The sequence below is a fragment of the Chiloscyllium plagiosum genome, chromosome 1, assembly GCF_004010195.1.
Source record: "Chiloscyllium plagiosum isolate BGI_BamShark_2017 chromosome 1, ASM401019v2, whole genome shotgun sequence".
In the NCBI taxonomy this organism is placed as follows: domain Eukaryota; kingdom Metazoa; phylum Chordata; class Chondrichthyes; order Orectolobiformes; family Hemiscylliidae; genus Chiloscyllium; species Chiloscyllium plagiosum.
The window spans coordinates 59,563,128-59,580,729 of record NC_057710.1 but is presented as its reverse complement, the minus strand read 5'-3'; the positions used below and the strand labels follow the sequence as shown (position 1 = coordinate 59,580,729).

The 17,602-nt window shown below is 41.1% G+C and overlaps 1 protein-coding gene across 3 annotated transcripts in view; it reads right to left on the bottom strand.

Annotated features, from left to right (window-relative positions):
* The window catches only part of LOC122548705 (kinesin-like protein KIF24), a 125,365-nt gene that overhangs the window by 64,029 nt on the left and 43,734 nt on the right, over positions 1-17,602 (bottom strand). For all 3 annotated transcript variants that reach the window (XM_043687515.1, XM_043687514.1, XM_043687516.1), the window contains 2 exons: positions 13,503-13,600; positions 1,328-1,543 (listed from right to left, as the gene is read on the bottom strand). In XM_043687515.1, coding sequence (XP_043543450.1) covers positions 1,328-1,543; positions 13,503-13,600 — 314 coding nt within the window. The remainder of the gene's footprint in view (positions 1-1,327; positions 1,544-13,502; positions 13,601-17,602) is intronic.

Below are 17,602 nucleotides of genomic sequence, written 5' to 3'. Positions count from 1 at the left end.
GTAAGAGACTTAAATATACACTCTGGTTAGTTGTAGATTAGATTAGTAGATAGTTGAGTTTTGTTTTTTTTTCTTTTTTTTTCTTTCTTTTGTTAAATTTTGGCTATTGTATATTTGATTTAATTGTATATCAATGTTTATATTTGAGAGTTTTGTTTATTTTTGTAAACTTGTAAAAATGTTAAATTTCTAATAAAAATATCTATACAAAAAAGAAAGGTACTTCAGTTACTTCATAATATATCACAGTGCTACTGCACACTGTGCAAAGTGAAAACCTTTTTTTCTGAAACATCTACTGACTAATCCTTTGGACAAATTAGTACACACTTATGTCTGATACAGCAGGGTTTTGACCAGTGCTGATGAGATTATAAGTAGAGTCATGATACAATGTGTCAAAACAGGAGCCCCATGTTGTCCAAAAAAAAGTGCAAAATTGTTCTTGCACAAGTAGTTTAGCAACAGATAGTTAAGTTTTTTTTAAGTCAAAGCTATCACACATCAAAGCTTACAGTGCAAAAGATCAGTCACTGAATTATTAAGAGGTCTCCTATTACCATTTAACATTGCACTACATCAAATCTCATCTGTTATTTATCCACTCACCCTGTAAGATGTGTTTGCAACTTCAATTACGTTTGCATAGACTTCCACATTATTGTAGCACAGCAAATTTTGTTTTAACGGGCAACTTATGAACTCATACTCTCAATAAACTGGCAAAAATTATACACCTGAAACACTGGAAGTTGAATGTATTATCGCCATCTCTGCCATGTCCAAATAGTCAGTTGAGGGTGCGGGTAAGAAGGCTCACTGCCGTCAAGTTTTATTTAAGGCAAAATTGCATAAGTGTTTTATGGTGTATATAAAGTAGTTGTGGTTTTGGTTGCAATAGGTTTCTATTTCTGGTGTGTGTTTTTACATTGAATATGTGGATCTTTAGATCAACGAGAATATTTGATCAACCAGTTCGCTTCCCTGGTCCCATAGGTGCTGGTTAAAAAAAGGTTTGCCGTACTTCCAATTTATTTTCATCCACACATTTCAACAGGATTCCTCCCAATTTTCAGCTAAACAACTTATATGTGTATTTATTCATTTGTTAAATGCTGGCCTTTCTGGAAATGCTCAAACCCCTCGAAGGAATAAAAAAAGTCACTTTCAACTTGACGTGACATGCTAAAATATGATTTTGTACCACATAACATCAAAAAGGCCAAATGTCAATTTTTCTAAAATAATAGTTTTACTACTAAATCCCAACAATATTACAATATATAAATAATCCAATTGTGCCTAAAATATAGTCACATTATCATACCTTTTTCGCCTATTCAGCAAGTCATATAGTTGGCCACAGTATATCTCATAGAAGCTTATCCAGATGAAAAGAGGTCTGTCTCGCTCGGATGTCTGCAATTGTGTGAAGATGTCCTCAGCAGCAAGTGCATATAGCCCTGGATTTTGATCAGTCCCAATCATAGTATAAGTTTTTCCAGCTCCAGTCTGTCCATATGCAAAGCATGTTGCCATTCCACTAAAGGAGATAAAATTTGTATAAACCAATAAGAAAAAGAAGAAGAAAAATTCACACAGTTTGAGTTTTTGTTTACCAAGTGTGAACTGCACACTCTCATCCTATAGAGACACACTTCAATCTCACACTTAGCACCAGTTTGATAAATCATGCATGACTTACAACAGCATTCCTCATCAGTGCTGTTGAAGGCAAAGGCCCATATCAAGGACACAAGAGATAACAAGTAGAGTTGACCATATAGTCTTAGGCTGTAACTCTGCTTTATGCCCTGTGACTATACTGCTCTTTTAACAAGGTTATGTTGTCCTTGTTTTTTATCAGCGAGGTTATAAAAGACACAGAGTCTGAAAAGTCTAAGTTGAAGGATTTTAGGGCCAATTTGATTATAGCTAACACTGCCTCAGTAAAGGGGAGTTAAGAGTGTGTTGCTGGAAAAGCACAGTAGGTCAGGCAGCATCCGAGGTGCAGGAAAATCGATGTTTCAGGCCGGAACCCTTCATGAGGAATCTCCTGAATGTGAGGAAGAAGGTGACAGGTCACAGGGGGGAGTGATGAACAGGTCTGGAGGTGGTGCTAAGTTGGAGGCTTGGGATTTGGATAATGTGGCGGTGGTGGCGATGAGGAAGCTGTTGAAATCCACATTTATCCCATGAGGATGCAGAGTCCCAAGGTGGAAAATGAGGTGTTTTTCTCCAGGCAAGATCCACAAGAAGGCGTCCTGTCTCACCGATGTTGAGGAGACCACACCAGTGCAGTAGCTGACATTAGAGGACCGGTTTTGGGACCACTGCTGTTTGTTATTTTTATAAATGACTTAGACGCAGGCATAGGATGAATTAGTAAATTTGCAGACGACACTAAAGTTGGTGGAGTGGTGGACAGTTTGGAAGAATGTTACAGGTTGCAGGGGGACTTGGATAAACTGCAGAATTGGGCTGAGAGGTGGCAAATGGAGTTCAATGCAGCGAAATGTGAGGTGATGCACTTTGGGAAGAAGAACAGGAAGGCAGAGTACTGGGTCAATGGAAAGATTCTTGGTAGTGTGGATGTGCAGAGGAATCCATGTACATAGATCCCTGAAAGTTGTCACCCAGGTGGATAGTGCTGTTAAGAAGGCATACGGTGTGTTAGGTTTCATTTGTAGAGGGGTTGAGTTCCGGAGCTGCAATATCATGCTGCAACTATACAAAACACTGGTGCGGCCACACTTGGAATATTGTGTACAGTTCTGGTCCCCATATTTCGGGAAGGATGTGGAAGCATTGGAAAAGGTGCAGAGGAGATTTACCAGGATGTTGCATGATCTGGAGGGAAGGTCTTATGAGGAAAGGCTGAGAGACTTGGGTCAGTTCTCATTGGAAAGAAGAAGGCTAAGAGGGGATTTGATAGATGATCAGAGGATAAGATAGGGTAGACAGTGAAAGTCTTTTTCCTTGGATGATGACGCCAGCTTGTACAAGGGGGCACAACTACAAATTGAGGGGGGATAGATTTAAGATAGATTTAAAACAGATGTCAGAGGCAGGTTCTTTACGCAGAGAGTGATAAGGGCGTGGAATGCCCTACCTGCTAATGTAGTCAATTCAGCCACATTACAGAGATTTAAATAATCCTTAGATAAGCACATGGATCATTTTGGGATCGTGCAGGGGGGCGAGCTGAGAATAGTTCACAGGTCAGCGCAACATCGAGGGCCAAAGGGCCTGTTCTGCGCTGTATTGTTCTATGTTCTAGGTACAGATAAACCTGACTGATGTGGAAGGATCCTTTGGGGCCTTGGATGGAGGTGAGGGGAATGGTGTGGGCACAGGTTTTGCACTTCCTGCGGTGGCAGGGAAAGGTGCCAGTAGTGTGGTGTGGGCTTGTGGGGGACGTGGACCTGACAAGGGAGTAGGGGAGGGAATGCTGATAGGGGTGGGGAGGGAGGTATACCTTTGGTGATGGGGTCTGTTTGAAGGTGGCAGAGGATGATGCAATGTATGCATAGGTTGGTGGGGTGGAAGGTGAGGACCAGGATGGTTCTGTTCTTGTTGAATTGGGAGGAGTGGGGTTTAAGGGCAGTAGTGCATGAAGTGGCAGAGATGAGCTGGAGGGCATTATTAACCATGTGGGAAGGGAAGTTGCGATCATGGAAAGAGGAGGCCATCTCGGACTTTGAGGTGGAATTGGTCATCCTGGGAACAGATGCACCAGAAGCGGAGGAATTGGGAATAAAGGATGACGTTTTTTAGGGTGGGAAGAGGTGTAGTCTAGGTAGCTGTGGGAGTCGGTGGGCTTGTAGTAGATATCTGTGGTTAATCGGTTGCCAAAGACGGTGATGGAGAGGTCCAGGAAGAGGAGGAAGGTGTCTGAGATGGTCCAGGTGAATTTGAGGTCGGGGTGGAAGGTGTTGGTAAAGTTGATGAACTGTTCAACCTCCTCGTGGGAGCACAAGGCGGCACTGAAACAGTCATCGATGTAGCAGAGGAAGGGGTGGAGGATGGTGCCAGTGTAACTGTAGAAGATGGATTGTTCCACGTTTCTGACAAACAGGCAGATACAGCTGGGTAGCCATGGCTACCCTTTTGGTTTGGAGGAAGTGGGAGAATTGGAAGGAGAAGTTGTTGAGGATGAGGACTAGTTCAGCCAGACGGATGATGGCATCGGTGCAAGGGTAGAAGTTGGGGCGGTGTGAGAGGAAGAAATGGAGGACTTGGAGACTTTTGTCATGGCGGATCAATGTGTACAGGCACTGAATGTCTATGGTGAAGATGAGGTGGTCGCGGCCAGGGAACAAAAATCTTGGAGGAGGTGAAGGGTGGGAGTGGTGTCCCAAACGTAGGTGGGGAGCTCCTGGACAAAGGAGAACAGGGCGATGTCGAGGTGAAAGAGATGAGTTCAGTGGGTCAGGTTGAGACATTGGCAGTCAAGTTTGTGAATCTTTGGTGGGAGGTAGAATCAGGCTGTGCGGGGTTCACGAGACAATGAGGTTGGAGGCTGTGGGTGGAAGATCCCCTGAGGTGATGAGGTTGTGAATGGTCTGGGAGATGATGGTTTGGTGATGGGAGATGAGGTCATAATCAAGGGACAGTTGGAGGAGGTGTCTATGAGTTGGCACCTGGCTTCAGTGGTGTAGAGGTCAGTGCGCCACACTACTACTGCACCCCCCACTTGCCTGCAGATTTGATGGTGAGGTTGGGGTTCGAGGGAGTCGAGGGCTGCGCATTGTAAGGGCGGTAGGTTGGAGTGGGTGAGGGGGGTGGACAGGTTGAGGCGGTGGATGTCACAGCGACAGTTTGAAATGAAGAGGTCAAGCGTGGGTAACAGGCTGGCACATGTCGTCCAGGTGGATGGGGTGTGTTGGAGGCAGGAGAAGGGGTCCTCAGTGGGTGGAGGGGTGTCCTGGTTGATAAAGTGGGCCTAGAGGCAGAGGCGGCGGAAGAAACGTTCAAGGTCACAGCATTATGTCGAGCTCATTAATCTGGGAGCGTTGAGGGATAAAGATCAGGCCTTTGCTGAGGACTAAACATTGAGGGAAAAGTCTGGGGGAATGGTGAACACACGGCAGGGATGGGAGCTAGGACCTGAAGTGGGGCTGGAGCTGGAGCTGGGGGCGGATACAGTTGCTTGAGTGGGTATGATTATAGGGTCAGGAGTGACGTCACCAATAAAAGTGATGTTCACAAAGGGGGCAGAAATGGGGTTTATAGCTGTGTCCACAGGGACGGAAGTGACGTCACGAGAGACACGGCCGACGTTTCGGTTTGATTCTCTTTCCGACTTCTCTCCTGTAATACCCTGTGTTTAATTTTACCTTTTGAGCCAAGGGGTGCTTATGGGAATTGTTACAAGTATTTGGGACAGCATTGTTAAATTAGGATAGTCTGCTGTGTTTTCAGATAGGTTAACATATTTGGTATTCTGTTCTCCTTTGTTTGTGTTTCATTCGATTATCTTATAAATAAATTCTGTTTTGTTTAAAACTAAATGGTTTGACCTGCAGCATCTCTCCTGGAATATCCACTCTATACCTGCTTAAAACAACTAGCAAAGTTAGGGTATTGACTACTTTCTTGAAATGTTTTTAGGGCGTCAAGCCTGATCCATAACAGCCCACTCCCTAAATCTCTCAACAACTGATACACCAAATATCTATCTATCCCATTCTTAAATATACTCACACACAGAGCATAGACAGCCTTCTGAGGTAGAGAATTACAAAAATTTACAACCTCTGAGTCTAGGCCTAAAATGTTTTCCAATTTTCAAGGAACTGTCCTACTTAGAGTCACACAGCATGGAAACAGACTCTTCAGTCCAACCAGTCCATGGTTACCATGTTCCCAAACTAAACTAGTCCCGCTTGCCAGCATTTGGCCCATATCCCTCCAAACATTTCCTATTCATGTACTTATCCAAATATCTTTTAAATGTTCTAACTGTACTTGCATCCACTACTTCCTCTGGCATTTAATTCCATACATGAACCACTCCTTGTTTAAAAGTTTGCCCCAATGTTCTTTTTAAAACTTTTTCCTTATCTCTGCCCTTCATGATTTTATAAACTTTTATAAGATCACCCCTCAACCATGGTAGTTCAATGGTTAGGACTGCTGCCTCACAGCACCGGAGACCCTGGTTCAATTCTAACCTCAGACGACTGTCTATATCGAGTCTGCACATTCTCCCAGTGTCTGCATGAGCTTCCTCTGGGTGCTCCGGTTTCCTCCCGCAGTCCAAAGGTGTGCAGATTAGGTGGATTGACCATGCTAAATTGGCTACAATGTGAAGATGACGTGGATTTGCCAAGGGAAAGACAGGGTTACAAGGATAGAGTAAGGGGTGTGGGGTTGTGTGGAATGCTCTTTGGAGAGTCAGTGTGGACTTGATGCGCTGAATGGCCTGCTTCCACACTGTAGGGATTCTATGATACCCTTACACTCCAGTGAAAAAAACTCCCAGCTTATCCACCTATTGCATTCCTAGCTACCTTCCCCCTAACCCCACCTGCTTTCCATTTATCTCTCAGCCCCCTTAGGCACCTCTCATTCCTGATGAAGAGCTTATGCTCTAAACATCAACTTTCCTGCTCCTCGAATGCTGCCTGACCACGTGTGCTTTTCCAGCACCACACTTTTTGACCCCCAGACTATCCAGTCCATTTTTATGACTCAAACTCTCCATTCCCAGCAACATCCTGGCAAATCTTTTCCAAACCCACTCCAATCTAATAACATCCTCCTGTAGCAGGGCGACCAAAACTGCACACAGTACTTCAGAAGGGGCCTCACAAATGTCCTTTATAATACCAACATGATGTTTCAACTCCTATACTTAAACACCTAAGCAATGAGGGCAAGGATGCTACATGCTTTCTTAACTATCCTACCTGTGAGGCAAATATACCTGAACTCCTAGGTCTCTGTTTAACAGCATTACCCAAGGCCCTACCTTTAATTGTTTAAGTCCTGTCCTTGGTTATTTTACAAAAATGCAATATCTCACATTTTTAAAAATTAAACTCTAACTGCCACTCCTCTACCCATTGACCGAATATTAAATTACCTTCTTCACTGTCCATTATATCACCAATTTGGCTGTAATTCACAAACTTAGTTACCATGCTTCCTTTATTCTCATCCAAATCATTTGTGTCATTCAAGTAATCTTCTCAATCTGTTCAACTGTGCAATTCCCTAAAAACACAATAATAGCATATTCTACTTTCTAGCCACTTACTAAACAAATCCATAAGTGAGAAGATAGGAAGAAAATGTTGCCAGGGTTGGAGAATTTGAGTTATAGGAAGAGGCTGAATAGGCTGGAGCTGTTTTCCCTGGAGCATCAGAGGTTTATAATATCATAAGGGACATGGATGGGGTAAATAGACAAGGTCTTTTCCCTGGGGTGGGGGAGTCCAGAACTAGAGGCATAGGTTTAGGGTGACAGGGGGAAGATAAAAAAAGGGAACTAATGGGCAACTTTTTCACGCATAGGATGGTACATGTATGCAATCAGCTGCCAGAGGAAGTGGTGGAGGCTGGTCCAATTGCAACATTTAAAAGGCATCTGGATGGGTATATAAATAGGAAGGGTTTGGAGAGATATGGGCCGGGTGCTGGCAAATGGGACTTGATAAGGTTGGGATATCTGGTCGGCATGGACAAGTTGGACAGAATTATCTGTTTCCATGCTGTACATCTCTATGACTCTAAAATGGAAAGCAATACTGAAAGATAAGTTATTAATTTGTGTTTGAGTTTAAAACTATTTTTGAGATTGAAAATTTAATAGGCTTGACTTGCACCATCATGTCTATGATGGAGATTCATCCCCAAAAGAATCAAACTTGAATAAATAGATGTTCCAAAATAAGGTAAGCCATTATGAAGAATGGCGACATGATGTTTTGCCTTCAACATCACAGAGGTAGAACATAATCTATATTGATGTGGTGGGGTAATATAATATGATAATTTGCTGAAATTTGCAAAGGGACAATATTTGCTCATTTAAATTTCTGTGCACATCTTGTAGGGACAATAAAGAGAGATTGACTACTCAGCAAGAAGTTGAGGACGTGTCTTCATAGATGACTACTGAAATTGTAATTTGAAATAAAAAAACTAGAGCCTTGTGCCAATGATGATAATACTTTGGAAACATTTTACTTAGTGTGTAACAGGGTAATGTACAATGTTAGCAAGGTAAAACAGCAAAGAGTAGGAGTCAACATCAACAATCAATTATACCATTATTGTGAAATTTAGAGAGGAAATCCTAATTATTTTTATTGATTACCGCCATACTAACTCTGTTCGATTTTATTATGCATTTCTAAATGTTCAGCTATGACATCCTTTCGATCAAACTCGTTTACCAAATGACAGATGTTAAACTAACTACACCTACCTACTTTTTGTCTATCTCCTTTTTCACTATGGTTGCATTGGTTATACTTTCCTGAAACTAAGGATTCATTCTTTTCATTAATTGACCGGATGTGGGTATCACTGGTTAGGCTTGCATTAATTGGCCAACTTTATTTGCCCTTGAGAAGGTAGCAGTCCACTGCAGTCCCTGGACCTTCAATGCTGTAAAGAGGGATTTCCAGGACTTGTGCCCAACAGTACTGAAGAAATCACAATATATTTTCAAGTTAGGATGGTGAATGGCTTGGAAGGGAACTTATAGGTGCTGGTGTTCCCATCGACCTGTGCCATTGTCTTCCTAGATTGTGGGTTTGGAACACACGGTCTAAGGAAACTTGATGGATTGCTGCAGTTCATCTTGTAGATGGTACACACTACTGCTACTCAGCATGTGTGGAGAGAGTGTTGGGGATGTGATGTCAGTCACACTGGCTGTTTTGTACTAGATGGTGTCAAGCTTCTTGAATGTCATTGGAGCTACACTCATCTAGGCAAGTGGAGAGATTTTCATCACACTCCTGAATTGTGTCTTATGGACAGGCTTTCAGGAGTCAAGAAATGGGTTACTAGCCTTTGACCTGCTCCTGTAGCCAGTGTTTATATGACGAGTTCAATTCAGGTTCTGGTTAATGGTAATGCCCAAGATATTGATAATGGGGGAATTCAGTAATTGTAATGCCATAGAATGTCAAGGGACGATAATTGGAGATGGTCATTGCCTGCAGTTGTGGGGTGTGAATGTTGTTACATTTGGACATGGCCAACTTGAGTATCTGAGGAGTTTTGAATGGTGCTGAATATTATTCATTGATGACAGCACATCACTACTAATGATAGAAGGAAGGTCATTGATGAGCCTGATGACACTGAAGATGGATGCACTGGTAATAATCCTCCAAGCCACTTCTTTTAAAACCCTAATTTGTAACCCATAAAGTCCAAGGAACCTATTGATCTTTAGCCTCATTTGTTTTCCTAGTTATTGTATTTATTTCCTCTCATCTTCAGCTCCTTGATTAGTAGCATTCCAAAAGTACTAAGTAATGACCTCTACTGTAAAGATTGATACAAAGTATTTATTCAACTCAACTTCTCTGGTTAACCCTGGTGGATTTATGGCTCTTGAGCCATCTTTCTCACTGGGATATATTTTTGTTGTGAGTCATGAACTATTTTCTTCAATGTCTGCCATTATTCCTCAACAGTGTTTTCTGATAAGCTCTTTTCCCAGTTCACTCTAGCCAGCTCAGCCCTCATCCTTATCTAATTACCCTTATTTAAATATAGAACATTTGTTTCTGACCCAAGTTTGTTACACTCAAAACTAAATTCTAAATTGTACCACGTTATGGTCAATGTTCCCGATAGGACCTCTCACTCATTTACTGAATCTGGTCCGCTTGCCTGCACATTACCAGACCCAAAATAGTCTAATCTCTTATTGGATCGCAACATCGCGGCACGGTGACACAGTGGCCAGAGACCCGGGTTCAATTCCCGCCTCAGGCAACTGTGTGTGTGTGGAGTTTGCACGTTCTCCCCGTGTCTGCGTGGGTTTCCTCTGGGTGCTCCGGTTTCCTCCCACAGTCCAAATAAAAATGTGCAGGTTAGGTGAATTGGCCATGTTAAATTGCCCGTAGTGTTAGGTGAAGGTATAAATGTAGTGGAATGGGTTTGAGTGGGTTGCTCTTCGGAGGGTCAGTGTGGGCTTGTTAGGCCGAAGGGCCTGTTTCCGCACTAAGTAATCTAATCTATTCAAACATTTTGTTCTAGAAAATGTACTGAATACATTCTACGAATTCTTCCTTATGACTACCTTTGCCCGTTTGATGTTTCCAATGTACTTCGAGATTAAAATCACCTGTGTATACCACCTTTTTCATGCGCCCTCAGTATCTCATAATTTATTCTCAGTCTGACAGAACAGCTATTGTGAGGGGTCCTCTTGACTACTCCCACCAGTGTCCTCTTCCCCTTGTTATTTCTTATCTCCATCCTTATAGGTTCGATATCATCCAATCAAAGATCATTTCTTGCTACCTTACTAATTCCATCCTGTACCAACAACGCTACACCACCACCCTCTCTCTTTCCTTTCAAGAAGTCACATCCTCGGACCATTTAATTCACAACTATTGTAACTATATCTCCCTCATGGTTATAAATCATATTCATTAACTTCTATTTTTGCCATTAATTAATTTTCTTCCAAATATCATGCATGTTTAAGTAAAATGTTATTAATTTTGTGTTTTGCCACATTTTCCCCTTTGCTGCTGTTTACCTATGCTTGCACACTTGTAGGATTATTTAAGAACCTCACAATAAAAGATCCTCTAGGCAAAAGAGATAATAACATGTTAGAATTTCCATTCAGTTTATTATGGGAAATTTTAGTGCATAGTCTTGAGGTTAAATAAAGGTAATGACAAGTGAATGAAGACAGGGTTAGCTTAAATGGGCTGGAAAAATCAGCAAAAAAGGATGTGAGTGGAAATGCAGTGGCAGACATTTAAGAACATATCTCATAACTCTCAAAAATAAAAATGTTCCATTGAAGATGACTCTATGACTCTAAGAAGAGAGGTTATCAAAAGAGTGCATCAACCGGATAGCGAAGAAAATAAAGGATCATATCAAATTGAAAGAAACTATTGACACTGTTTCAAAGAGGGGATGCAGAGAGAGAAGAAAAGGGAAGGTCTATGATAGGACAGAGGGCAGGAGTGACTAAATGACAAAAGGTTTCACGGTGCAAGGTTGTTTGTCCCATTTACACTCCTTTTGCCCAAGTTCCATAACTTTATCACATAACAAGTACATAACCCCTGTTATCATTCTATAAATCTCTGCCAAATCTTTAAAACATTATTCCTAAAAGTGTGATGCCTAGCGTTGAGCACAATACTCCAGCTAATTTGTTCTGCCACCTTCAAAGAGTTCTGTGCACAAACTTGTAGATTCCCTCACCTTCCTATAAATTGAACCATTTTGCTCACATTATCTCTCTTCATTCATTCCAAAATGCTAGACTTCACAGTTCTCTGCATAAATTTCATTAACCATGTGATTGCCCATTTCACAAATATACATGTCCTTCAAAATTGATTACTTTCATTCTCAATGTTTACTACTTTTTCAAGTTTAATATTGTTTGGTCACTGGACTCGATGGAAATCATTCTATACTTCTCGACCTAGGGATACCAGGATATATAAATTACATAAGCATATATGAGGTTAGGCGATAGGAAGAGGTGGGCAGCTTGAAGTGTGGGCAGCACTGCACAATCAAGAGGGTGGACATATCATCGATCAGCACCATGATATTTCAATGTCATACCTACACCCTGCGTTTATGTGGCAAACATGCTGCATGTTCTTTAAGCAAACGATCATGTCTGAAAGTCAAAGGGGAGCAGTTTTTATTGAGATCAAGTTAATACAGGAACAAGATAGGTGGTGAACTGTCCCATGATCTTGAAGACAGCACAGAGGGCAGGAAGAGTTTGCAGTTTTGGAGGACGAGCTGAGTGAGACGACTTGAATAGACATGATGCATCCAATAGTGAGAGTTGTAGCCCATCAGTCTTAGTAAAAGGCATTTATCGTTTGCAGAGTTTAGAGTGAATGACGGCCGTGTGAGTGTGAGGTAGCAGAGTTCTTTATGGAGCACAGAAGAAGATCAGTAACTTTGGCCTGCACTGCTGTGCATTCCATTTCACTAGGGACATAGTACCAACCTGGGTCTCAACTTGGGGCAAAGCTAGCAGGGTAGGTTTGATGACAAAGCCTTCTTTGCTGGTCTGCAGGAAAAAGGACGGTCCCTAGATCCAATCCACCAACTCTTCCAGGTCCACGAACCAGGGGGTTAATTTGTCCTTCTGCACATGTCCTCAATGATGAGTGATGAACAGCAAACAGAGGTAGTTCCTGGCAAGCAGTACCTAAAGTACTGTGGAGATGGAGTTTAAACGTAGTGCCAGTGACAAACATTTCTACCTCTTGCCATATCATTCCACAAGACCACTACGAGTAGCATAATTAATAAGATTAAAAAAGTAAGATTTTGTGAAAAAAGTCAACATGGGCTTAAGCATACCAAGTGCCATTAACTCTCACTTGAAATAACACTTTTCCTGAAAATGGGAAAATTGAGCCCACTATTCCACAGCTCCAAACCTTCAGAACCACTTTGAGTTCCACATCCCAAATACTCACCCCAACCTGCTTTTTAAGTCTCCCAATATTTCCATATCTTAAACACTCTCCAAACTCTATCACTACTCCAATCCAGCACTTCACATTCCTACTGACATTCTATAAGACCATAAGACATAGGAGCGGAAGTAAGGCCATTTGGCCCATCGAGTCCACTCCGCCATTCAATCATGGCTGATGGGCATTTCAACTCCACTTACCCGCATTCTCCCCGTAGCCCTTAATTCCTTGTGACATCAAGAATTTATCAATTTCTGCCTTGAAGACATTTAGCGTCCCAGCCTCCACTGCACTCTTGAATACAATCCCAGGATCCTCAGCCGTTCCTCGTATGTTAGACCTACCATTCCAGGGATCATCCGTGTGAATCTCCGCTGGACACGCTCCAGTGCCAGTATGTCCTTCCTGAGGTGTGGGGACCAAAACTGGACACAGTACTCCAAATGGGGCCTAACCAGAGCTTTATAAAGTCTCAGTAGCACAACAGTGCTTTTATATGTCATACTTTGCTTTCAATAGATTAGAAAGGTAACCATAAGGTATGTAATGAGTTCTAACACACGTAATTAATAGTCACAGCCTCAAATTCACAATTTCAAAGAAATACAGAGGATCACTTCTTCTTAGTTCTAATTATGTGCTCAGATCTTCAGAACACTTCAATGAAGGTATTGTAATTATTCGAGCACCAAAAGTTCATTAACCTGTTCACTCATTATGCCCTGCACAGTTTCATAACATAGAACAGCACAAGGCCAAATTAAATCCAATAACATACATAGGAAAGCAAATGATAGCTACAATGATGAAATAAAAGTGACATACCCACTGAAAACATGTTGGATCAGGGGGTAAGCAGTCTTCAAGTACACATCATTATTGGTACAAGTCTCCTCAAATGCTTCATCAAAATAAAAAACATGCTGAAAATGAATGACAGACTGGTTTTAATTTTAAAAAATAAAAATGTGAAATGTGAAATGGTTAGCTATAGGATTTCAATCTGAAAATGACAGTATTCATAAGTATGAGTTCCTACAGCTGACAATTAGAGACAGCCAGATGCCATTTGAAGATCTAGTTAAAACAATTTTTGTGAAAGGACCTCTTCATTCGAGAAAGCTGTTGAATTAAATAAACATTACAACTATGCAATCCGACTATTACTAACGTATGACTATAAAAGCAAATACTCCATGTTTACAATAGCATCAGAAATAGAGTGTCGCTATTGAGAAACTGTGTGAAGATTTGTGTACAATTTGATCTGGTTAACCCATGCATACAGAGGCTCCACTGTGTACTCTGAGCACCCCCACAGTTTTCTTGAAAAGAGGCTGTTTTAATTTTCTTACCAATCCTGTGCAGAATCAGGTATATCACCTAACTTCTGGAATAACTCCTAAGACCTACCTAAATTGACCACAAACCTATGAAAGGGAGATTTCATTTTTTGCCTTGCATTATTCAATGAACAACTCTAATACATTTTGGCCACCACTCTGGCTTTTCTGAGGCATCCATTAAGATCCTAGTGGATAAAGGGAGGAGGGCTGGAGCGAGATGGCTGGAAGGGTCAGTTCTCAGCAGTATGACATTGAGCACCGAGCTTGAATTGGAAGAGATTTAATGTTTGGAAGAACTCCATGTGAGAGTTGAGTTCATCACTTCTCAAAACGTATTTCAGCTTTCCCTTGCCACTCTCAATTTCTTAGCTTCCACCATAACCTTCATCATTAGCTAGACCTCTTTCTCATTCCAACCACATTTAAACCCTTCCTATCTTCTCTTCACACCATTATTTTCGAACATCCTAAGATATTTAATACTATTGATACCCCTCCTTCCTCACTTCACAATTTCCTTGGCATTCATCAACAACTCTCATCTGTATTCCATCTTGATTCTCCTTCTTCTTTACCTCAAACCCAAGCTCAACAAATCTTTACACAGTTTCTCAACACTCCCTTATCCTATCTTTCCATACAAGCAGAGCACACAGTACATTTTCATGCCCTGACATATGTGGGAATAGAGTCACGAAACCTGAAACCTTCAAGCTTTGACTTGCTGAAAAGAATTATCATTCCTTTCCTGACCCTATTTGCATTTAGCATTTTCAATGGTCTTGTATCAATTTCCATGCCTGCTAATATCATGGTTGCTATTATAAAAGGTGCAGAAAATTTATCTTTCCTCATTGTACACTATTTTCATCTGCACCAGCATATTTTGTGAACAAGTTAAAAAACATTTTTCATCAAGTCATGATCACTTCTGCTAGGTTGAAAATGATGTTGAATTATTGTGGAGCATCATTGTTGTACCTTGTACTTCAACTTATAAAATTCAAACAATTACCTGCTAGCCAAGGGATTAAATATTAATGAGAGGTAAAAACAGATGTGCAAAATTAATTTATTAACTTTACCATACTCCAATTTCATGCACAAATCCCCTTTTTAGTACCTGACCAGCCACACTTCCTCTAGCACCTCCTTTCCTATTTATTTTTATGCAAGTTGTCAGAGTAGACCACAAGAAATTGAAAAGGGGTAAGCCAATCAGCCCCTCAAACCAGCTCCACACTCAAAAGCATCATGGCTGATCCCACATTTTTCATGTCCACTTTCCTGCCTTTACCCCATAACCCTCGATTCCCTACTGATCAAGAATCTACATATTTCAGCTTTAAATATATACAAAGGCTCTGCCCCACAGTTCTGTGCCAAAGACTCACAACCCTAAGAGAAGAAATCCCTCTATACCTCAGTCTTAAATTGGTACCCATTTATTCTGAGACTATGCCCCCCCCCCATGAGGGGCAACATTCTCTCAGCATTTACCCCGTCAACCTCCTTAAGAATTCTGTATGTCTCAATGACATCACCTCTCATTCTTCTAAATTGCAGTACATACAGTCCCAAACTGTTTAGTCATTGCTCATACGACAATCCCTCTAAACTATCCTAGTGAACCTGAACTGCTTCCAATGAAACAATATCTTTCCCTAAATAAGGGGACTGAAACTGCTCACACTACTCCAGATATGTTCTCATCAGCACCTACAGTTGCAGTAAGACTTCCCTACTCTTATATTCTAATCCCTTTAAATTATGGGCCAACATTCCATCAGTCTTCCTGATTACCTGCTGCAACTGTGTGCTAGCTTTCTGTGTTTTGTGCACAACTACTGCCAAGTCTATTTTGTTGCAGCTTTCTGAAATTTTTCTCCATTTAAAATATATTCTGTCCTTTTATTCTCCCTTCCAAAAATGAACAATTTCCCATTTTCCCATATTATACTCTATTTGACAACTATTTGCCCACTTTTCAATATCTCTCTGTTTTCATCTCTTTCACAGCTTGCCTTTCCATCTATTTTCATGTTATCTGCAAACTTGGCTATAGTGCATTTTCTTCCTTCTCCAAGTCATTAATATACATTGTAAACTGTTTCGGTCCCAGCACTGATCTCTGTTAAACCGCACTGGTTACAAGTTGTCAACCAAAAAAGAATCCCTAATTCCCACTTGCTATTTCTTGCCCATTAGCCAATCCTCTAGAAGGGCTTATGCCCGAAACGTCGATTCTCCTGTTCCTTGGATGCTGCCTGACCTGCTGCGCTTTTCCAGCAACACATTTTCAGCAGCAATCCTCTATACATCCCAATATACTACCTCCAAGAGCATGGGATTTTATCTTCAGCTTTTGTGAGGTACCCTATCAAATGCCTTTTGGAAGTCCAAATACACATATCTACCGATTCCCTTCTATTTACTCTAGTTGAGACTTTCTAAAAAAAAATCTAATAAATTATTCAGACACAAATTCCCTTTCATGGAGCCATTCTGACTCTGCTTGATTAGATTATGATTTTCCAAATGTGCTGCTATTAATTAATCCTTCATTGATTCCAATATTTTTCCAACAACAGATTTTAGATTAATCAGCCTATAGTTACCTGCTTTTTGCCTCCCTTTTTCAGTCAGGATGTCACATTAGCAGTTTTCCAATCCTCCAGTACTTCTCCAAAATCCAAAGATTTATGGAAAATTTGAACCAATGCATCCACTATTTCTGTAGCTAATTCTTTTTGGATTAGCGAATGCATGCCATCAGGGCCAGGGGATTCCTCTCATACTTTCTCTGCTTTTCAAATTTGCTTCTTCACTTCCCTTCTGCCACTTTCATACGCAGCCTAGTTTTCAATTATATCATCTACCTCCCATCTATCATGAACATTTTTTTTGTTTCACCTTAATTTCCATCACTTTCAGTATCCATTCAGCTCAGGATTTGTACACCTCAGCTTGTCAACATATGCCTCAATTATACTTGAACTATTTCTTCTTCCAATTGCAGCTAAATTAAATAGTTCAGTTATGGTTTGCTTGCTAATCTTTGACTTCAGTACGTCTGGACCAGATCTATTCTTGTCCCATTAAAATCAACTCTCCCTCAATTAATCATTCTTACTCTGCATTGATCCTTGGACTTTGCTATAGCCAATCCAAATGTTACGAAACAATGATGTGTCCTGTAAATATTTCAATGACATTTGATACTGGGAACCCAGTCTAGCAAAACTTCTTTAGTTTTTGGACTGGGCAAAAACTGCTTTAGAAATTTCTCCTGAAGGCACTCGAAAGTGCTGTCTTTAGAGCCCTTGGTGCATTTCTGCATTAAACCTTGAATTTGGTTCCCAATGCTGCTACTGAGCATCAGTGATGGAGGCCGTAGATATGGTGCCAATCAAGCAGGCAGCTTTGTCCTGGATGGTATCAAGCTTCTTGAGCATTGTTGGAGCTACACACAGCCAGGCAAGTGGGGGATATTCCATCATACTCATGATTTTTAACTTTGTAGGTGTGGACAGGCTTTGGGGAGTCAGGAGAAAAATTACTCACTACAGACGTCATGAA